Source organism: Filicampus tigris, chromosome 8 (assembly GCF_054856515.1).
Source record: "Filicampus tigris isolate MCC_2025a chromosome 8, RoL_Ftig_1.0, whole genome shotgun sequence".
Classification (NCBI taxonomy): Eukaryota; Metazoa; Chordata; class Actinopteri; order Syngnathiformes; family Syngnathidae; genus Filicampus; species Filicampus tigris.
In genome coordinates, this window is record NC_141224.1 from 22932556 (window position 1) to 22950515 (window position 17960).

General features: G+C 41.6%; 1 protein-coding gene across 3 annotated transcripts in view; it reads right to left on the reverse strand.

Moving 5' to 3' along the window:
* The window catches only part of zhx2a (zinc fingers and homeoboxes 2a), a 63193-nt gene that overhangs the window by 15368 nt on the left and 29865 nt on the right, over positions 1-17960 (reverse strand). For 2 of the 3 annotated variants that reach the window (XM_086037643.1, XM_086037642.1), the window contains 7 exons: positions 16988-17686; positions 13860-14072; positions 13448-13714; positions 13098-13313; positions 12936-13020; positions 5637-5822; positions 3778-4181 (listed from right to left, as the gene is read on the reverse strand). In XM_086037643.1, the coding sequence (XP_085893769.1) occupies positions 3778-4181; positions 5637-5822; positions 12936-13020; positions 13098-13313; positions 13448-13714; positions 13860-14072; positions 16988-17686 (2070 nt within the window). The remainder of the gene's footprint in view (positions 1-3777; positions 4182-5636; positions 5823-12935; positions 13021-13097; positions 13314-13447; positions 13715-13859; positions 14073-16987; positions 17687-17960) is intronic. The other variant, XM_086037644.1, reaches the window with a different exon arrangement.

The window sequence follows — 17960 nt, forward strand, 5'->3', positions numbered from 1 at the left end:
GATGAGAGTCCTTGGCGTAACAGCGTTTGAGGTTTTCTTCTGGCCGATCCGGTGCGCCCTCTCCAGCGTCAAAGCGGTGCATAGTGGTGCCAAGTTCAGAGCTTCAGGTAACCAACCCTCCAGGAAGGCGCACGCGTCCTCGACCTCTGAGCCTTCGGGCAGGTTAACCAGTCTCAGGTTTAAAACATCGCGATCTCGTCTCCCAATCCAGTAGTTTTTCCTCAAAACCTTTGGTTTTACTTTCCAAAGTGTGCGCTTTTGTTTGTAGCATGGTAATGCTGCCGTTGATACCCGGACCTCCGCTTCACTTATTCTTTTCACGCAGTCACTTATGTCCTTCTCCACAGTCTCAATAGCGGCCAAAATGCCATCCAGTTTGGAGGAGAATTCAGACTTCAAATTCGCAATTGCAGCCAGAATTGTGTCTGCGCCTCCCGCCGTATTTCCACTTTCAGGCTGCTCGATATTCACCTCCTCCATTAATTCGTGCGTACCCGTATTAGCTTTGCCGCTAACCACGGAGCTAACTTTTGAAGTGAAGTCTGACAACTTCGACTGCGACGGCTTACTGGAGGTTTTACTGAGTTTCCTTTGTGAAAGAGGCATCACAGCTGATACATACACGTCGTTCAGTCTCATTCAGTGAGTATTTTATCAGGACTCTGTAGAAAGGTAGCGGAGCAAAAGCGGGTACGTCTTCTCAGCCAGCCGCCATTACCGGAAGTCCACAAATCATATTTTCTTGTGTAAAGTCACTTTGTTGTCCACAATGTTTCATAATAAATTCAAATTGTGTCCTAGTGTGGTGTTTGCTGATACAAATCCCCCAAGGAACTAAGGTCGAGGGGTGTGCTGGGGACGATGTGATTTTGGTGTGACGAATGTCAGTTCGCTGTTTTCTCTGGCGAAGGATGTTCACTAGGGATGGGACGAGATCTTGTGCTACGAGATCTCGCGGGATTAGAACGCCACGAGATTTCTCGTCCCTGCACAGCATGAGATCTATTTTCTTTTGGCGGTGTTTTGGAGTCCGGGTGAATATAGCAGATGTCCTAAAAGGAGCTGTCACCGAATGGGAACTTCAGAGGCCAAATCACGGAGTCGCTGTTGTGACCGACAACGCTCGCAACATGGATGTGGCGATACGTGAGGCTGGCTTCGAACCACACATTAAGTGCTTATCGTTCAGGCAATGAACGCAACGCTAGTGCAGCTGGTTCAAAGTTGGCCGCGTATCATGTTTGTTTAGACGTGTCAAGCGTATAGTTTCTTTTTTGCTCAACAGCAGCAGCACTTTTGACGTCTAAATAAAGACAGCTCGAGCTCAACTAATTATGGACGTAATTACGCGCTAGAACAAATCTTTGGACATGATGGCTCGCGATCTAGAGCAGCAAGGGTGCCGTATCTGCAGCTCTGAGGAGCCCAGAACTACGACGAGTTGCAGAAATCTGAAGATAGACTGAGAAAGAAGTTGAACTCTACAATACAATACAATTTTAGCGCATTTCATAACAGCTAGAGCTGTAACAAAGCACTTTAAAAACAATACAATAAACAAAAAAAACAATAAGAGGCAGTGATACATCTATTAATAAATATATCAATAAATACTAACAAATATATCAATAAAATATAAATAAATAAAGCCAATAAATGAACATAAAACACTAAATACAATTGAGTTACTGCCCCAAGAGCACAATTGGATTTTGTCAAAGTATTCAGTAAGAGGAAAGATCTCAGCTTTAGCTGTTATTGCAGCAATATTTGAGAGCATGTAACAAAGTGACTCCTGTTTACATTTGCACTTTAAAGCTGGATGATTAATTGTCTTGCAGTCTGTTCGAAACACATTTTGAAAACTAAAAAAATTACATATGGTATTTTTTTTATATTCAAAATTTAGCAAAAATGTCATCTCGTCTCGTTCTCGCGGACTCAATCTCGTGAGACATCTTGTCTCGTGGGATTTTTGTCTCGTCCCATCTCTAATGTTCACTAAAGTTTTCTTACACCTCTGATGTCTCCTTCCTTCTGCATCACACTGGCTTTCCCTTTGTAAACAAAAAATGGAAGCCGGCCCGTTTGCCCCAGATTGAAAGTCGGTGGTCAATGACCGCCGGTGTGGCAGATATGTACGACACCAATAGGCGCAATAACCGACTTGGAAGGGGGTAGAGGGACAGGTGAATCGGAGAAGTTTACTGAAGGAAACGATAACGGAAGCGTGGATAAAATAATGGACGGACTGACCGATAGACTACTACATTTTGATCCGGCTTGAAAAATAGACGGATAGACGTACCCAGGCTGCAGACAGATGGCGATTGACACATTTTAGTGAAATGCCCACCTTTGCGTCCTAGGGTGGGTGCCCGCAAAAACAAATTGCAGTATAAAATGGAGCGTGCACTTTGGGTGATGTAACTTTATTCTGCAGCGCTGCATTAAACATTTGGGTTTACACTTCTAAAAGTAGAAAAAAATGGATCGAAAGCACCTCTGAAAGTATAATGTCTTAAGAGATTGTCTGTCATTGATGTTCACATTGAACTCAACCACAATGTTGTAATGTGTAGTTATTTTTAAAATGATTTCTAACAAACTTATTAAAAATGGTTACTCAAGGCTTTCCCGATCTGGTTTTGTGAAGTGAACCAGAAGTCAATTTGGTGGGTTTTTTTCTCATCTTTTTTTCTGTTAAAGCCACAAGTGATTGGTCAGGATGTATGTGTGTCTACACTCAACCGTAGAAGGAAGATGGCAATCACACAGCACAATGAGCACACAAACCGGAGTGAAGAAGAGACAAGAGGATGCAAGAGAGCATTGTTATATAGTGAAAGACCACACGCAGCCAAGGTGAAAAAATTAGTGTGAAATGAGTCAAAAAACAAAGTAAAACAAAGTCAAAACACAGCATTCTGATTAATATTGAGCTAAGCGGCAACACCCACCCATTTTTATCCATATCAGGCAGCGGCCATTTTACCACCTGCTGTCGACGGAAAATGACATCACAACTGCTCAGGGCTCAGGTAACGACCAATCACGGCTCAGCTTCAGAAAACAGATGAGCTGTGATTGGTCATTACCTGAGCAGCTGTGATGTCATTTTCAGTCGACAGCAAGTGGCAAAATGGCCGCCCTATGAAATGGCTAAAACCAGGTGGATTTTCCTGCTTAACTCATATTCCATAAATGCATATCAATCAGAAGGCCATGTTTTGACTAGTGGGTGCGCATTTAACATATTGTAAAGAAAATCTTGGGGTTGACTTCCGCTTTAAATTTTCATATCGAGCAGGCTGTACAAACAACCTGCATTAGACTCTGCTGTGTACTCTTTACCCATTACTTCATATTAGACAAGACAAGCAAGGGAACCTGCAGTTAGTGACAGTGTGAGTGTGTTTACTGCAACCATTGTTTCACAGACTACATGAGCTTGTGTAATGCGTTATTGCCTGTAATTATGCGGGGCACAAATGACTTCATAACACAACACAACTTTGTCACTCCTGCTAATGCAATTGTTACTGCCTTATCTTATTTGTAATCCTTCACCCAATCCCATCACCTAATGCCAATAATTACTACTATTAAAACACCAAATTAGTCACTTACACCATAACCTGTAAAAAACTCATCTATTTCTGGTAACAAGCTACAAAACCCAGCAGTATCATTAGCAGTTCATCTAAAAATGAAATGTTTTCTCCATTTTACAACTTCAGGAATGATTTTCGACAAAGTCAGTGTATCAATTCTTACCTCTCGTAGAAGAGTGAGTGAGCCACTCGGGATGGGAGCAGGACTCGTCGACAGAGAGAGGATGGGAGGGTGCGGGGAAGAGGAGGACGAATTAAGGATGGGAGGTGATGCAGAGGCAGACAAGGTTGGAGGATGAGGGGAGGAGGCTGCGAGCACAGGAGGGGAGGATGAGGATGATGAAGAAGAGAGGAACGTTGGGAGAGCTGATGATTGGAGCATTTTCCCGTCCGGCTCGCGATGAGAGGAACCATTGAGCAACACCCCTGTTCTGTCGCCTTTGTCATCTGTGTTCTTGGAGCTCACGCTGAGCAAGGCCTTTTCCATGTTGTCCCTCAGTGCCCTGCGTTCAGAAAACCAGCAGTCCACCTCAGTCTTGGACAGCCTGGTCTCCTGGGCCAGTCGGTCTAGAGCAGGACAGAGTTCAAGGAGTCAGGTGATCTGCTTCCACTAAAAACGACATTAATGCTCACATCTATCTGTTCGCAAAAATACACAAAATTGCAATCACATTGACAGAGCGTTCTCAGCGTCATTTCCACACTTTGACCCTCCGATCCAACTTCCGTAGGCAGAATCTGGACATATTCTATCTAAACATAACAGTCTTCCATATGTTCAGGTCCCAGTACATGTGTCGCTGACACCAGCGCAAACAGGCCTGACAGTGAAGGGCAATCGTGGCAAATCGTCAGGCAGACCCACGAGACCGGAAATAGGGTTGATGAAGTCTGTTCTGGATTGGCGATTATCCATATCGTCCTGCAAACCTTGACTACAAATCTGTAGAAGAATAAGTACTTACTTATTTCCTGGTCTATTATGCAAAATAAAAGCCATATGGTGTCATCAAGTATTGCCAAAATTTAGATAGCACTCCTATCCATGTCAGGTTACATAGTCTCTTCCTTTGAGAAAGATGAAAAAATACATTCACGGTGGAAGTAGCTGGCGAATGCAGCCAGCCCCATCCTCCATCAAGCAAGTGTAACTGTCTCATAATCGTGGTAGATCCTCACCAAAGTCACTTAATGTAAAAAAAACAACAACAAAAAAAACATGAACGATTGTCACCAAAATGTATATGGATATATTATGCATGGCCACCTCATATTCCAAAATTATTAACAAGATTACCCCAATATTTGGATTTTATACACGTTAATCCGTTGCCTCTGAAGAGGACACGTTGAGAGCGGCAGTAATAGTTTGAGTAGAGTTTGAATTGGAAATGAATATGATCTATATCAGGGGTGTCAAAGTCAAATGGACGGAGGGCCAAATAAAAAAAATTGCGACTGATAGAATGTTCATTGAAATTTTTTTAAAAGCTCCAGATTGGATTGGGTCCTTCGCGCCTGCTGATGATGTCACGCTTTATATTTCTGTAATATATTTCTTTGCCTCTGTTTGTCGCCCCCCTGGCTGCTGAGTATGAAGAACCACAGAGGGAGTAGTTTAAACTCTTCTGTTGCGCAGAAAATCAGTTCCAGCATAAAAAGGCATACAGATCCACCATTCTGCATGATCATGAAGCTGAATAGGTCAGGTAAAAAAACAAAAACAAAGAAATAATTTACCAAACACACGTTTTCTTAGTTTTGTTTATGTCAAGAGCCCAAACATTGCTGATCAAAGAGTCTTTCACACATCTTGCACACCTTTCCCTGTGAAAAAAGCTGATTTCTAAGTAATGTTTGGAAAAATCCTGGGATTTGGGGGAAATTGAAATCAAACTATGTACTGTATTTTCACATCCTTTTTATTATTTAGGTATTATTATTTAGGATCACTTTTGTTCAATAATTTACCGGAACTCTCTTCCCCAGCCCTACACGAAAAGTCTGAAAGTGGATTTGTACCAAGCTCAGTGTCCGTTGGAGTGCTGCTTCTCTGGAAAGTCTCCTCGAGTGCCTTCAGTTGCTCCGAGGACTTCCCCTTCACCCGCTCCAGCAGGGGGAAGTGGCTCGGGACCGCTTTCCTCACGGGTCCCTCTTTAGGTACTGGAGCCACTTCAGCTTTCACCAACACTGGGGGCGGAGGAACACCTTAAATCGGACAGAGAGAAAAATGTATTTATGTTACCCAGAAATTGAAATGTAGAACTACAGTACAAATAGAGGTCATAGATGACCTCAATGTATCACACTGTTTATCAGGATAAATTGAACATGAAGCGCAAACACAAGTGGAAGTTGAGCAGAGGTTGTTACAGTATTACAGGTTCGTCTAGCTTTGAATTTTTTTTTTGTATAAACCTGCGTTCGCCAAACAAATGCACATGTATTTGATTACAAATACAATATATTACTTTTGAGTAACAAACATTTAGACATTTACAAAAGATGGCAACAGGTTCTTAACTCATTCACTGCCAGGTATTTTCAGCTAACGTTTGAAAAAATGTTGAAAAAATAAAAATAAATTCCTTGGATTGAATAGCTGGACTGTGAAAAGACAAATAAATTCGTCAATGGCTATGAATGAGTTAAATAATACATTTTTGTTTCTGTCAAGTTCAAAGGAAGTTTGTTCACTGGACATTTTCAAAATGCCAAATGTGTAATCGGAAAATTTGTGAAGTTTGGGATGAGAGAAATAATTGGAATTTCTTTACAGAAATATATTGTTATTTTGCCAGTGATTTAATAAAGCGTATCATTACATTGAAAGTTCATAATTATGCATCGCTCATGTCTTTGTGCATCCTCATAGCTCCTTTTAAAGCACAAAGAACACGTTTAATACCCAACAGCATCATGTGATTGAAAACCCCACCGAAATGTGATTGAAAACCCCAGCGAAAATGGGGACGTTCATTAAATTTTAGACATGTACCAGGGTTTTTCCTGGCTCAAATAGAGACAGAAGTGGTACCATTCTGACCATGACGTGCATGTATTCGGTAAATTCAACGGACTCACTTTCTATTACAGGGAACTTACTTTAAAGAGAATGTCAACCCAAACAATTATTTTATCGAAAAATATGTTCTATGCAGGCCCACTAGTTGAAACAAATCATGGCTCAGCTTCAGAAAACAGATAAGCTGTGATTGGTCATTACCTGAGCAACTATGATGTCATTTTCGGTCAACAGAAGTGACAAAATGGCCACCTCCTGAGATGGCTGAAAACAGGTGGCTTTGGCTGCTTAACTCATACTCCACAAATTAATCAAAATGCCTTGTTTCAACTAGTGGGCCTGCATAGAACATTCTTGAAAGAAAGATGTTTGGGTTGACTTCCCGTTTAAGTTAAGAGTTCCAATAAGCATGACTATTATCATGTTAAAGCATTCATTTATTAAACTGAGAGCCACAAATTTGAACATGTTACTACAAAAAGGCGCATTATAAATACTGTATGAGCGCACATAAACTCTTCTCCTCACTCCCAAGCTCTCTTGCATATTTTGACAAACTCTCATTTGTTTGGATTTTTAGTTTATGCAGTGTTCAAATTTTGGCAACTTTTCTGCCTGACCTTTCAAAGAGAGCAAACTTGTGTTTGCGAAATTCAGTCCCCTTTGGAAAATTCCTGGCTGATGTTTGCATGGAGGGAACTGAGGCACCGTTGAAGATGTGAAGCCTTGCTCAAATGATGCCAAACGTAAGAGGAAGAATGAGCCTGCAGAAAACTTCCCAGCATATAAACTAACAAAATATGCTCGTTTTGAATCAGAATCAACATTAAACAAAGTGAGGTGTATTACCCAGGAGGGCAAGGTACTGTACATTGCACTGCAGAGTATAAGTAGTAGATAGTAGTAGCAACGTGCACAGAGAGAAATGTATTGCACAATAAATCTATGCAATATATTGCAGGTCAAACATATTGACCATATTGCACGATCTACAATGTTGATGCTAAAGGTAGTTGTGTGTGAAAGCTCAGCATGGGGATGTCTCTCGCAAAGAAAGTTTTTTTCAGTCTGTTTGTTCTTGCTTTGATGCACCTGCCAGAGGGCAACAGGTCAAAGAGCTGTGAACCAAAGTGTGTGCTGTCCTTAATGATATTCTGAGCTCTGCTGAGGCATCGGGTGATGTAAATGTCCAACAGGAAGGGGAGAGGGCAGCCAGCCATCCTCTGTGCTGATTTGACTGTCCTTGGAAGCCTCACTCTGTCTGCCTCAGTACAGCTTCTGTACCAGGTAGAGACACAGGACGTCAGCAGGCTCTCGATGGACGAGTGGTAGAAGGCCAGCAGCAGCTTCCTGTCCAGGTTGTATTTGCTGAGGACCCGCAGGAAGTGTAGATGCTGCTGAGCCTTCTTTATCACTGCTGTGATGTTGTGTGTCCAGGAGAGGTCGTCGGATATCTGGACTCCCTGGAACCAGAATGTGTGGACCCTCTCCACACACACGCCGTTGATGTTTGGGTGGCCGCGGGCGGTGGGGGTCGGCCGGTGTTGTGGGGGGCATTGCTTGGGGGGGGGTTACGTCTTGTTCCTCCTCAAGTCGATGATCTCACTCAGTTACAGGTTATTGTCCTTACGCCAAGTTGTTTGTCTCTGAACCCCCCTGTAAGCTGTCTCATCTCCTTTTGAGATCAGACCCCCCCTCTGTAAGCTGTCTCGTCTCCTTTTGAGATCAGACCGACCACTGTGGTATTGTCAGCAAATTTGACGATGGTGCCGGGCTGCACTCACAGGTGTAGAGACAGTACAGGAGGGGGCTCAGCATGCAGCCCTGAGGTTTTTCGCTGTTTGTGATTTGTGACGGTGTTGCCATTTTGTTTTTGTTGTTTGGTTTTTTTTTGGTGGGGTTGCTATTACATTCAACAAAAACTGTTAAAACGTCCTGTGTTGAACTTCATATTTTTGCTGCTCTGATTTTTTTTTTCTCTTCCATTTTGAAAGTGAACTTGGGAGGCAACATTACTCAGCGTTTTTTTCCCTCCATCTCATTTGCGTCAAAGTGCGTGTGTGAGATGCACGTAGCTGGTACCTCGCTCACCGGATGTCATCTGTTCAATCGCCGCGTTCGGACAAGCCCTTTATTATACGCACAACAGCGTGCCCATATTTGGAAGTGCTGACGGAGCGGCCGACCAGGAAGTAAAAAGTGAGGCTTTTCCCACTGCTTTACAAAATGGATCTTTCATTGTTACAAAAGAAAGCCCAGTTTTAGCTCATTTTAAAAAGGCAAATCAAGAGGAGACAAGATGTATCCTCCAGTGTTAATACAAATGCACTTTATTTAACAAGGCTTCCTTCATTGTCCTCATGCCGTTACTTGTAAAAACCGTAAATCCGCCAAAATAGCAATAAATCGCTTGCCAGCCCCTCTCTTATTGGAAAACACTTACTGACATGCCGTAAAGTAGAATATGTTTCAATCCGAGGGGATTTGCCATCGCGGCAGACGTCCGAGTTAGCGCAGTGCCGCCCAGCAATGCTCCATTCTGTGGTGCCGCCCTTCACCACATGAATGGGTTTGACAACAGTGCCCTGAAAGTTCAGAGTGGAAAGGGATTTAAGAGCCGCATGAAACCGGGCAAAGAGTCGCATTCGGCTATAGCGAGTCGCAGGTTGGCCAGGCCTGATATTGCGCCTCCAAAGTGGCGAACGCTCTAACTGCAGTTTATATACATTGCTGCCGCAGAGGAAAATCAACCATGCTGTGTTGAGTCACTTAGGCGGGCAATAAATTAGCTGGAGGCAGCCGCCTCGCAATTTTGAACGCAGGAAAAACCTTGTGTACACATGACAAGTGTAACTTGGGTAAAATGCAATTTATAAGTCTCCTGCTCGTAGCAGTTTAAAAGGTATGTTGCATTTATGAGACTTCAAAGGTCACATGCTACTTTTTATTATTATTTTTTTTAAATAATGTATTTTTTTTTAATAATGACTTTGCAAGATATAGATAGAATTTGAGTTGGAAATTACCAGGATGCCCTTTTTTGAAGCTATTTTTGTTGATCAGGAGCAGTTTTGTCAGTAATATTCAATATGTAAATAAGCTTTGCTCCAATTGGACAGCACAGAGCCCGCTGCTTCGTTGACAAGACTCGCCCAGTGATGGAGATGGCGGCTCTGTATGCACGCAGTGTGCTCTCCAGCCTTGCGTTCGTGCCCGCCCACTCCGCAGCCATAATTTTATATGGTTGATGACTGCGCGAGTAGTGAAGACACTGAATGCGTATTAGCTTGCTTTGTGCCACATGTACCGGGACAAGGTGGGGCTTCTACAGGTAGCTGTCAAGACCATTTCTTTTATATCTTAATAAAGACTTAGTGAGTGAGTGGAAGCGAGTGAGTGTGTATAATGTGTGGATGATGCTATTGCTAGTTTGGTTCAAAATAAAGTTGGCTACAACCAACTACTGTAAACAAGTAGTATTTACCAGATACCCCATTTTTTTTGGTAAGGTCCCGGTATTGGTAGCAGGACTTATCAAAATGTTCCAATGAGCCATGACCAGCAACAATCATTTCTTTGCTTCTGTACTGACAGACGCAGCATATTCTTGCCACTGATTGATTGTCATTACGCAGCGTCACATGAATTTGAATTTAGTGAGTGACTACTTGAATACTGATTGTCAAATCTACGTCACGCCGCCACAGAATAAAGATCCGCTCATTTTGCAGGCCTATGTCTTTCAAAGGCTACTGCACCTTTATTGTTATCTCGCAATAACGACAAACCGCATAGATGTCAAACCATGTCACAGACTCATTTTTGACCAACAGTTTTTTATACATGAAAGAGAAAAATGGATTTTGATGGCATGGGACTTTTTAAAAGAACTGTATGGTCTTTGTGTGTAATTTATAGGTGTAACGGTGGGTGTATCAATACGTTTCAGTATGGCATGTTCGGTTCGGTCCACCTTGCGTATCGTTTCTGATCAGTTTTTATTATTAGCGCGAGCTTCCGCACGGGCGGAGAGGAGGATGACGGCACAAAAGAGGAGCCAGTATGCCAGAAGCCGTGATAAATCATAAATGCATGGATAAATGGTATTATTATGGCTAGGGATGTTCCGATCAGGTTTTATGACCCCGATACCCATCATGCATGACTGAGATCGGCCGATACAGATTCCGATCACATGGAATATCTGGATATTTTTCCATTTATTTATGGTGACTGCTATTATGCCATACTGTCTGAAAAAAAAAAAAAACAGCCATATTATTGCCGTTATTTTGGCAAAAATCTCTATATATATTTTCAAAAGCATGAAGAAATACAAAACCGTTGCTGGCACAATACAACAATTACTCAGTCGCAAAGATAACTGAAAAACTTAAATTTACCAGCTTTTAGTAACACAGTTTTTAACAGATCAAAATAATCAGCAGTCTCAAAAGACTTAATTATGCAAAAAGTCAAATAAATAACATGCCACCCAAACGTTGCATGGTTCAGAATATAATCAAACTAGAAAAAAATAGTCACATGCAGGCTTCCCTTGACAAAACTATTTAATGAGTTCCTACATTTAAACGACTCAGGAACTTTATTGTCTTGTGCATAGACAAACTGTCTTGTGCATTTGTCCACGAGAAAAAAGTCACTGTTAATCTTTTTGTGAATTATGAAATGATAAAGTGGGTCTGTTGCCCACAAGTGACCTACAATGCGTCTGCCTGCATGTGGCAATAATACTACTGCGCTGTGTCCGCCTTGACTTTATTCAATGTAGCCTCGTAAACTCACCATAGTCTCCCAATTGCTTGTTCTTCAAATGTCGGATTAAGTTGGTTGTGTTCAAACTTTTGGCCATGCTCCCCGCGCGAGGTACCTTTTCATGGCATATACAGTATTACAAGACGCAAACTCCACACACACAGCAGACAATGCTATGTTCACACCAACTGCGGTGGTCGGAATATTCGATCAAAGCCTTATATTGCCGATCAAAACATCAGATCGTCCCTTGCTGATGTTTCACAGCCTTGTGTTGCGTCCCTCCCCTCTGCTCGCAGCGGAGGCGCGGCTGCGAAGGGAGCCTTGCTGGCGGCGCGTTTCAATTGGAGTCAATGTAGCTTACGCGGGCGGGCGCAGTTGCGTGCAGGGCGGAGCGAGTGATGCTTTTGGACGGAGGGGGTCTTTTTAGCCAAAAACATCAAACTTAAATTGCGAGATTTATCATATTGTAACATCTTCTAGGAACACACTGTCGGACGTAGTTTAATTATCACATTTTTAATTAATCCAAGTACAACTGCTCGCGCTCATCTTTGTTCTCCGCTGCTCCTCTCGCTTGCTGTACTTTGCATTCACGAACCTCGTAAACATCACAACTCAGCAACACACAAATCCGACCACAACACAGATAACCCAATTCGTTACATTATGCTGTTGAACATTCAAAGATTTCAATGCCTAAAAAGTGTATCTAATTTTATAAAGACTTTTTAAAGTTACTGGGTTTTTTTCATTACAAGAAGAGTTTTAATATAGTTAGCAATAATTGTAACTGTTATTGTATGTATTTTTTCAGCACAAAAAGTGAATATATGTACTGTAATGACAACTTGTATTTAACTTGAATACTAGGCTGTAGGCTGTTGCTGCTGAGTGTTTAAAGATTTCAGTGTCTAAATAATTTACAAAATTAAGAGATTTTATTGTTAGTGTATTTTTTATTCGGGTGTAATTTCTTAGAATATCACCCGAATGGTTCGCTTTTATCTATTTTTTCTAAAAATTGTACCGTTTACTTTTCTATTTTTTAAAAAAAATAAAATTTGAATAAAAAACGTTTTTTTGTACCGAAAATATACAGAACCGAAAGTTTCCAAAAAAACAAACCGAACCGAAATGTGATTTAGAGTACCGTTACACCCCTAGTAATTTACAACATAGTTTCGAGATTGTCACAATAGGCAAATATGCCCCCAACCATGCATCTTCTTCCACTTATCCAGGGTCTTATTGTTTGTTGTTTAGATGGCATCAGCAAATCCTTCACTGAACACTGTGTCCAGGATGGCCCACCAATATTACAGTCCTCTAAAAGTAGATGGTGTTGCCCTGGCAACAACAGAGACAATATTCTTCTTCTCCCAAACCAGTGAACCAAAATTATTATGAAGCTCTTATTTCAGGACTGCACATTGTTGTTCCAAATGTAGCTTTAGAGCTTTAAATGAAAACCTAGAGGCCTAGGTAATTCATAACTTCAGACATAGGATACCAAATACCTTTGAGATTTAGGAGCCTTTGTTCACTGAACCACTTCTTAATCTCCCCTCTGGACAGTCCGGTGGTCTCGATCAGCCTGTAGATCTGTCAAATGACAAAAGGCATGTGATTAACACGGTCTGTAGTTCTTAGAGTAACGGTAGTTATTTCATTATTCCAACCTCTTCTTCCTCAGGGAAAGGACATTGCATGTAGCTAGACCGAAGCACTGATAGCTGCTCGGCTGTTTTGTTGGGGTCTGCAGTGAAATTTAACACTTTGGGCGATGAGAGTTTAGATGTGGCAATAGGCGTGGATATGGCTTGAATGATGGAGGGCCGTTTACTCTCTGAGGCAGCTGAGGGTGAGGCCAAGGGTCGTTTCAGTGACTGTGCAACCTGTGGGAAAAAAAATGGAGGCATAGATCTTCAGTTACTTTTTGTTTCTTTGTTGTTTATTTCAAATGAGATCATAATTTAATTTTCGATCATTTCTTAAAAATTCTTGAGGGTCAAATATATTTTCTTTGCACCTGGTTAGCCAATGTGAGTGCCAGTGGTGCACACGTAACAGTAGAGCCGTTGGCTACGGGAGTCAGTACCAGACTGGTCTGTCCCAAGAGTTGACAAGGGACGGACTGGAGGACTGAGGCCGCAGGCTGCACAGATTTGGAGACTGAGGTCGTGACTGTTGGTGTATTGGCGGATGACTGAGTGGTAAGATGAGGCGTTACAACTGTGAAAGTCTGTGGCACAGACGAGATTGTACCATTGAACATCTTCTTTCTTGCTTCCTCTACCTGTTGCGGGAAAAATGTGTTCCTGTTACATTCATTACAATTACCTCCCATGAGAGTGTGTTCGACTTTGACTGTCTCGAGTTGGCATCAAAAAACTGCATACAAAAGAAAAAGTAGAGATAAATAAGAAATTGACCATTTGTACCTCTTCCGGTGACCAGCTAATGCCCTGTTTGAGCCTCTGGGTGGTAAACCAGACTTTAATTTGCTCTTCTGGATGTTTGGAGACCGCAGTAAGCCAAGAGAGCTCAGCTTGTGTTGGGTATGGGAACTTGTTGAAAGAAGAGATGAGGGTCAGGTTGTCATCCAGAGAGGGATTGTATTTGGTTGTGTTGAGGGGAATGGCAATCTTCGGCACCTGGAATCATAAGAACACAAGTCATCCTGCTAATCACAGTATAGTCAAATTCCAACTTTTGATATTGATATGTTATACTTCATATACTGCCCAAATTGATCTTTGAGTATAAACCCATTAAAGACGGGAGCACATAACCGCGTTTCTACCACTAAAGCCGGGGTCGCTGTTGCGTGTTTCTCCTTTTAAAGCTGGGAGAGCGTATACCGTATTTTCCGGACTATAAGTCAGAGGTTTTTTTTCCATAGTTTGGCCGTGGGTGCGACTTATACTCTGGAGTGACTTGTGTGAAATTATCAACACATTATATTGTATCTGTTTCCTTTTAAACGTCAGCAAACAATACACAAAACAACCACAGGAAGGCGTTCTATAAACCTGCATTACATATTGACTTTATAACGGGCAGAATAACATGTATAGTGTATATTACGGGTGGGCGGTATGGGGAAAAAAAAAAATGTCATTATTTTTTCCAAACGCTCAATAACGATAATTTGACGATATTCCACAAAAAATATTTTAAATCTGCACTTGCTTCACAGACCAATTGTGGATAGACAGCGGTTGTGAACAACATCTCTTTGAAATTACTAAATATAGCTCCTGCAAAACATAATGATATTCTACGACAATATTTAACAAAAAAAAAAATTTGTGAAAAAAAAATTATGTATAGACTTACATCGATTTTTTTGAATATTTATGTCATTTAACTGTCTCTGCTGTTATTCCATAATGCTGTGACATTTTGAGCTGCAGTAAGTACTGGTATACCACTGCCAACTACTGGAGCAGTCAGACTGGGAAATCAGAATGGGAAATAAATGTATTTAATGTGACGTGTGACGAAGTGTCACCCAGCGAGGGAAAAAAAAAGCCGTCGTCATGACAACACCAATTCTCATACATTGCCCAACGTATTCAGAATAAAGTTGAATAACAAAACTGCAATTTCCCGAAAAGTGCATTTTCCCACCCATTCATCGCCGTGATATGTATACTTGTGACTTTATTCATTTTTGGGTGTATGCTGGCGTCACACTAATAAAGCGTCGTAGTTTGTACAACATGCCTTGGGAATACAGGCTAGTTATGAATGATGCAGACTACAAGCGTGTAAACTCAATGTTAACCGATCATCCAGGATGTCACGTTTGACTTGCTCGCAAAAGTACTGAGTGTGTGTGTGTGTGTGTGAGTGCGTGCGTGCGTTTATATTTGTTGGTTCAACTTGGCGACTGTTTTCTGAGTGTGTGTGTTTAAGCTTTTGTTTAGCATGCTTGCCAAGTTTTCCTCGTAAGCCATATGGCTCGTGGTGCAACAGAATTGCTCTTCACGGTGACCGTTTTGGCACATCTAACAATGTTATTCCCACCAACGTCAGTCTTGTCAACCCCAAACCATTTGCAGACTACGGACGACGTGGACTCGCGCATTGCTGTTATTCCCCGCTGGACACTCCTCAATACTTGAAACATAGCTCGGCTGCAGTGCGGACAGGGTCACGTGACCGGGTCCTGCCCGCTGATTCGGCGAATGATTATCATTTACTCCTCCTCTGCCGTCAATGCGCACTGATTTTTCAGCATTTTTGCAGCCGTTGACTGTCTCGAGTCAGAGGCAGTATTAGTACTCAATAATGTAAAATTACAAATCGTGAAAGCAAGATTGACGATGATATCGAAGACGATGTATATCGCCCACCTCTAGTGTATATCATTTCACATCTTATTGTAACCAATGAAACGCATCAGAATATACATGTGACGGTGTCGTGAGTTGTCGGAGGATATCTGGAATTTTTTCGAAGAGTAATGGAGGCACAGTCGATCGCGGGAGCTCTGATAATAGTCACAGCAGTAACATAGACGACACGCTCGCGGACTTTAAAGCCGTGAACGTGAACCATCCAAACGTGATGTTTGGTTAAGATATATGTTCGTAGATAATGACAATTTCAACGTCTTTGTAAGAGAACACAGCAGGCTAATTACCGCTCGATTTTTAAAAATTAAAAATAGTACTGTATTTTCCGGACTATAAGTCACAGTTGTTTTCATAGTTTGGCTGGGGGTGCGACTTATACTCTGGAGCGACTTATGTGTAAAATTATTAACACATATTTTATCTCTTTCGTTTTCAATGTAAGCAAACAATACACCAAACAACCACAGGAGGGCGTTCTAAGGCTGCATATAAACCTGCATTACATATTGACTTTACAACGGGCAGAATAACATGTATAGTGTATACCATTTCACATCTTACTGTAACCCACATAAAGAAACAGTGATAAATCAGAAAAGCTATTAAAATGCATGATTCATTTAAACGGTTAAAATGTAACATTTTGATTAATAACTAATTAAAAAGTATGATAAAGACAATTTGACTTTCTATCAATATACATCTATACAAAATAGTATACTGTTGCTTTAAGACACTGCCTGGGGTCTTGCATCAGCCACACGTACGGAGCTGAGAGCAGGGAAGAGAACAAAAAGATAATTACGACCGAATACATAAATACTTTTGGAGACTAGGAAACATTCTACACGGTCGGGGATAAATAAAAGACTTATCTAATTGATCTACAACCGTTTTGGTGGGTTTAAAGTTATCTTACCGTAACTTTCTTGTGTGAATGTTAGCTAAATGTTACCATCGTAGCTCGGTGGAAATTATGTGTACTAAGAGCACAATTAATTTCCTCCAAAAATGCGACTTATACTCCAGTACGGTCTAAGCACTCACATTTTGGAGGAATTATGTTGGGCTGAGATATTATTTTGCAGGTTTTCAAGGGTGACTCCAAAGACAACCGTAGGTTTTAGAGAGATGTCTCTGACGACGTTTCTGACTCCGACCCCGAACTTAGGAATTTTTCACTCCAGATGTTTTTTGCATCCTACCTGGGTGTAGTTTACAGGCCGCTGCAGGGAAGGCATGATGTGAGAAAGGCCGTCAGCTTTGAGGAGAGTCGAGTCTGGGATGATTACTGTCCCGTTGACATTGAGTGCTGTGATTGCTTTCTTAGTCAAGTCAGGGTTCAGTTTACACAACTGAGGCTCCATCCGTTTATTATCTGATGACATGACTTTTTGTTTCCCCATCTTGACTGTGGTGGTTTTGCTGAGGGACATGGTGCTCTGCCCGTCTGCTTTACCAGATATGACACTGGAACTATTGTAAATGACTGCATTGCTGCTGCAGCCCTCTATTGTCTGTTCCAAGATTGTCTGATTGTTCATTTTGATGCGTTTGAACTTGAAGTTGCTCTCCCCAGGATGATTCCTCTCGTTGTGTTCTGTCAGGGAGTCAAACTTTTTTGTGTTGAAGTTACATACAGCGCACAGGTACAGTGGGTTGAGGATGACATTGGGGTGGTTGGCATCCACGTGTTCTTTGAACGTGTTGAGGTTCTGAGTGGAGAAGGAGCAGTACTTGCACTCATAGCCCCGTTGTTGTTTACGTGTCGACTTGGAACTGTCTGATGACTCGGACGCTGGGAAGTCAGGTGCTGCTGGGGAGTCAGAGGTCTTCTCTGTCAGGTCTAGGTCACCGGATGGATCTGTCTCCATAGCATCCGCCTCAGTATGATTTTCTATTGTCTAGCCGAGGAAGACACGTTTTCAGATTACAAATGACATGGCAAAATGTTCCATTTTCAAAACAGCGGCTCATGTAAAACAAATGTATCAATTCACGCAAGACTTATTCATACATGTATACTATTTACCCAAAATAAATACATAAGTCACAAAACAGACAAAAAGTATGAAAATAATAAAATAAAATTCTCCCAACTGTTCAGGTCGGGTATTTGGATATAACCATTATATAATATCACAAGATATTTATAAAACTTGCTCGGAGTAAGGAATT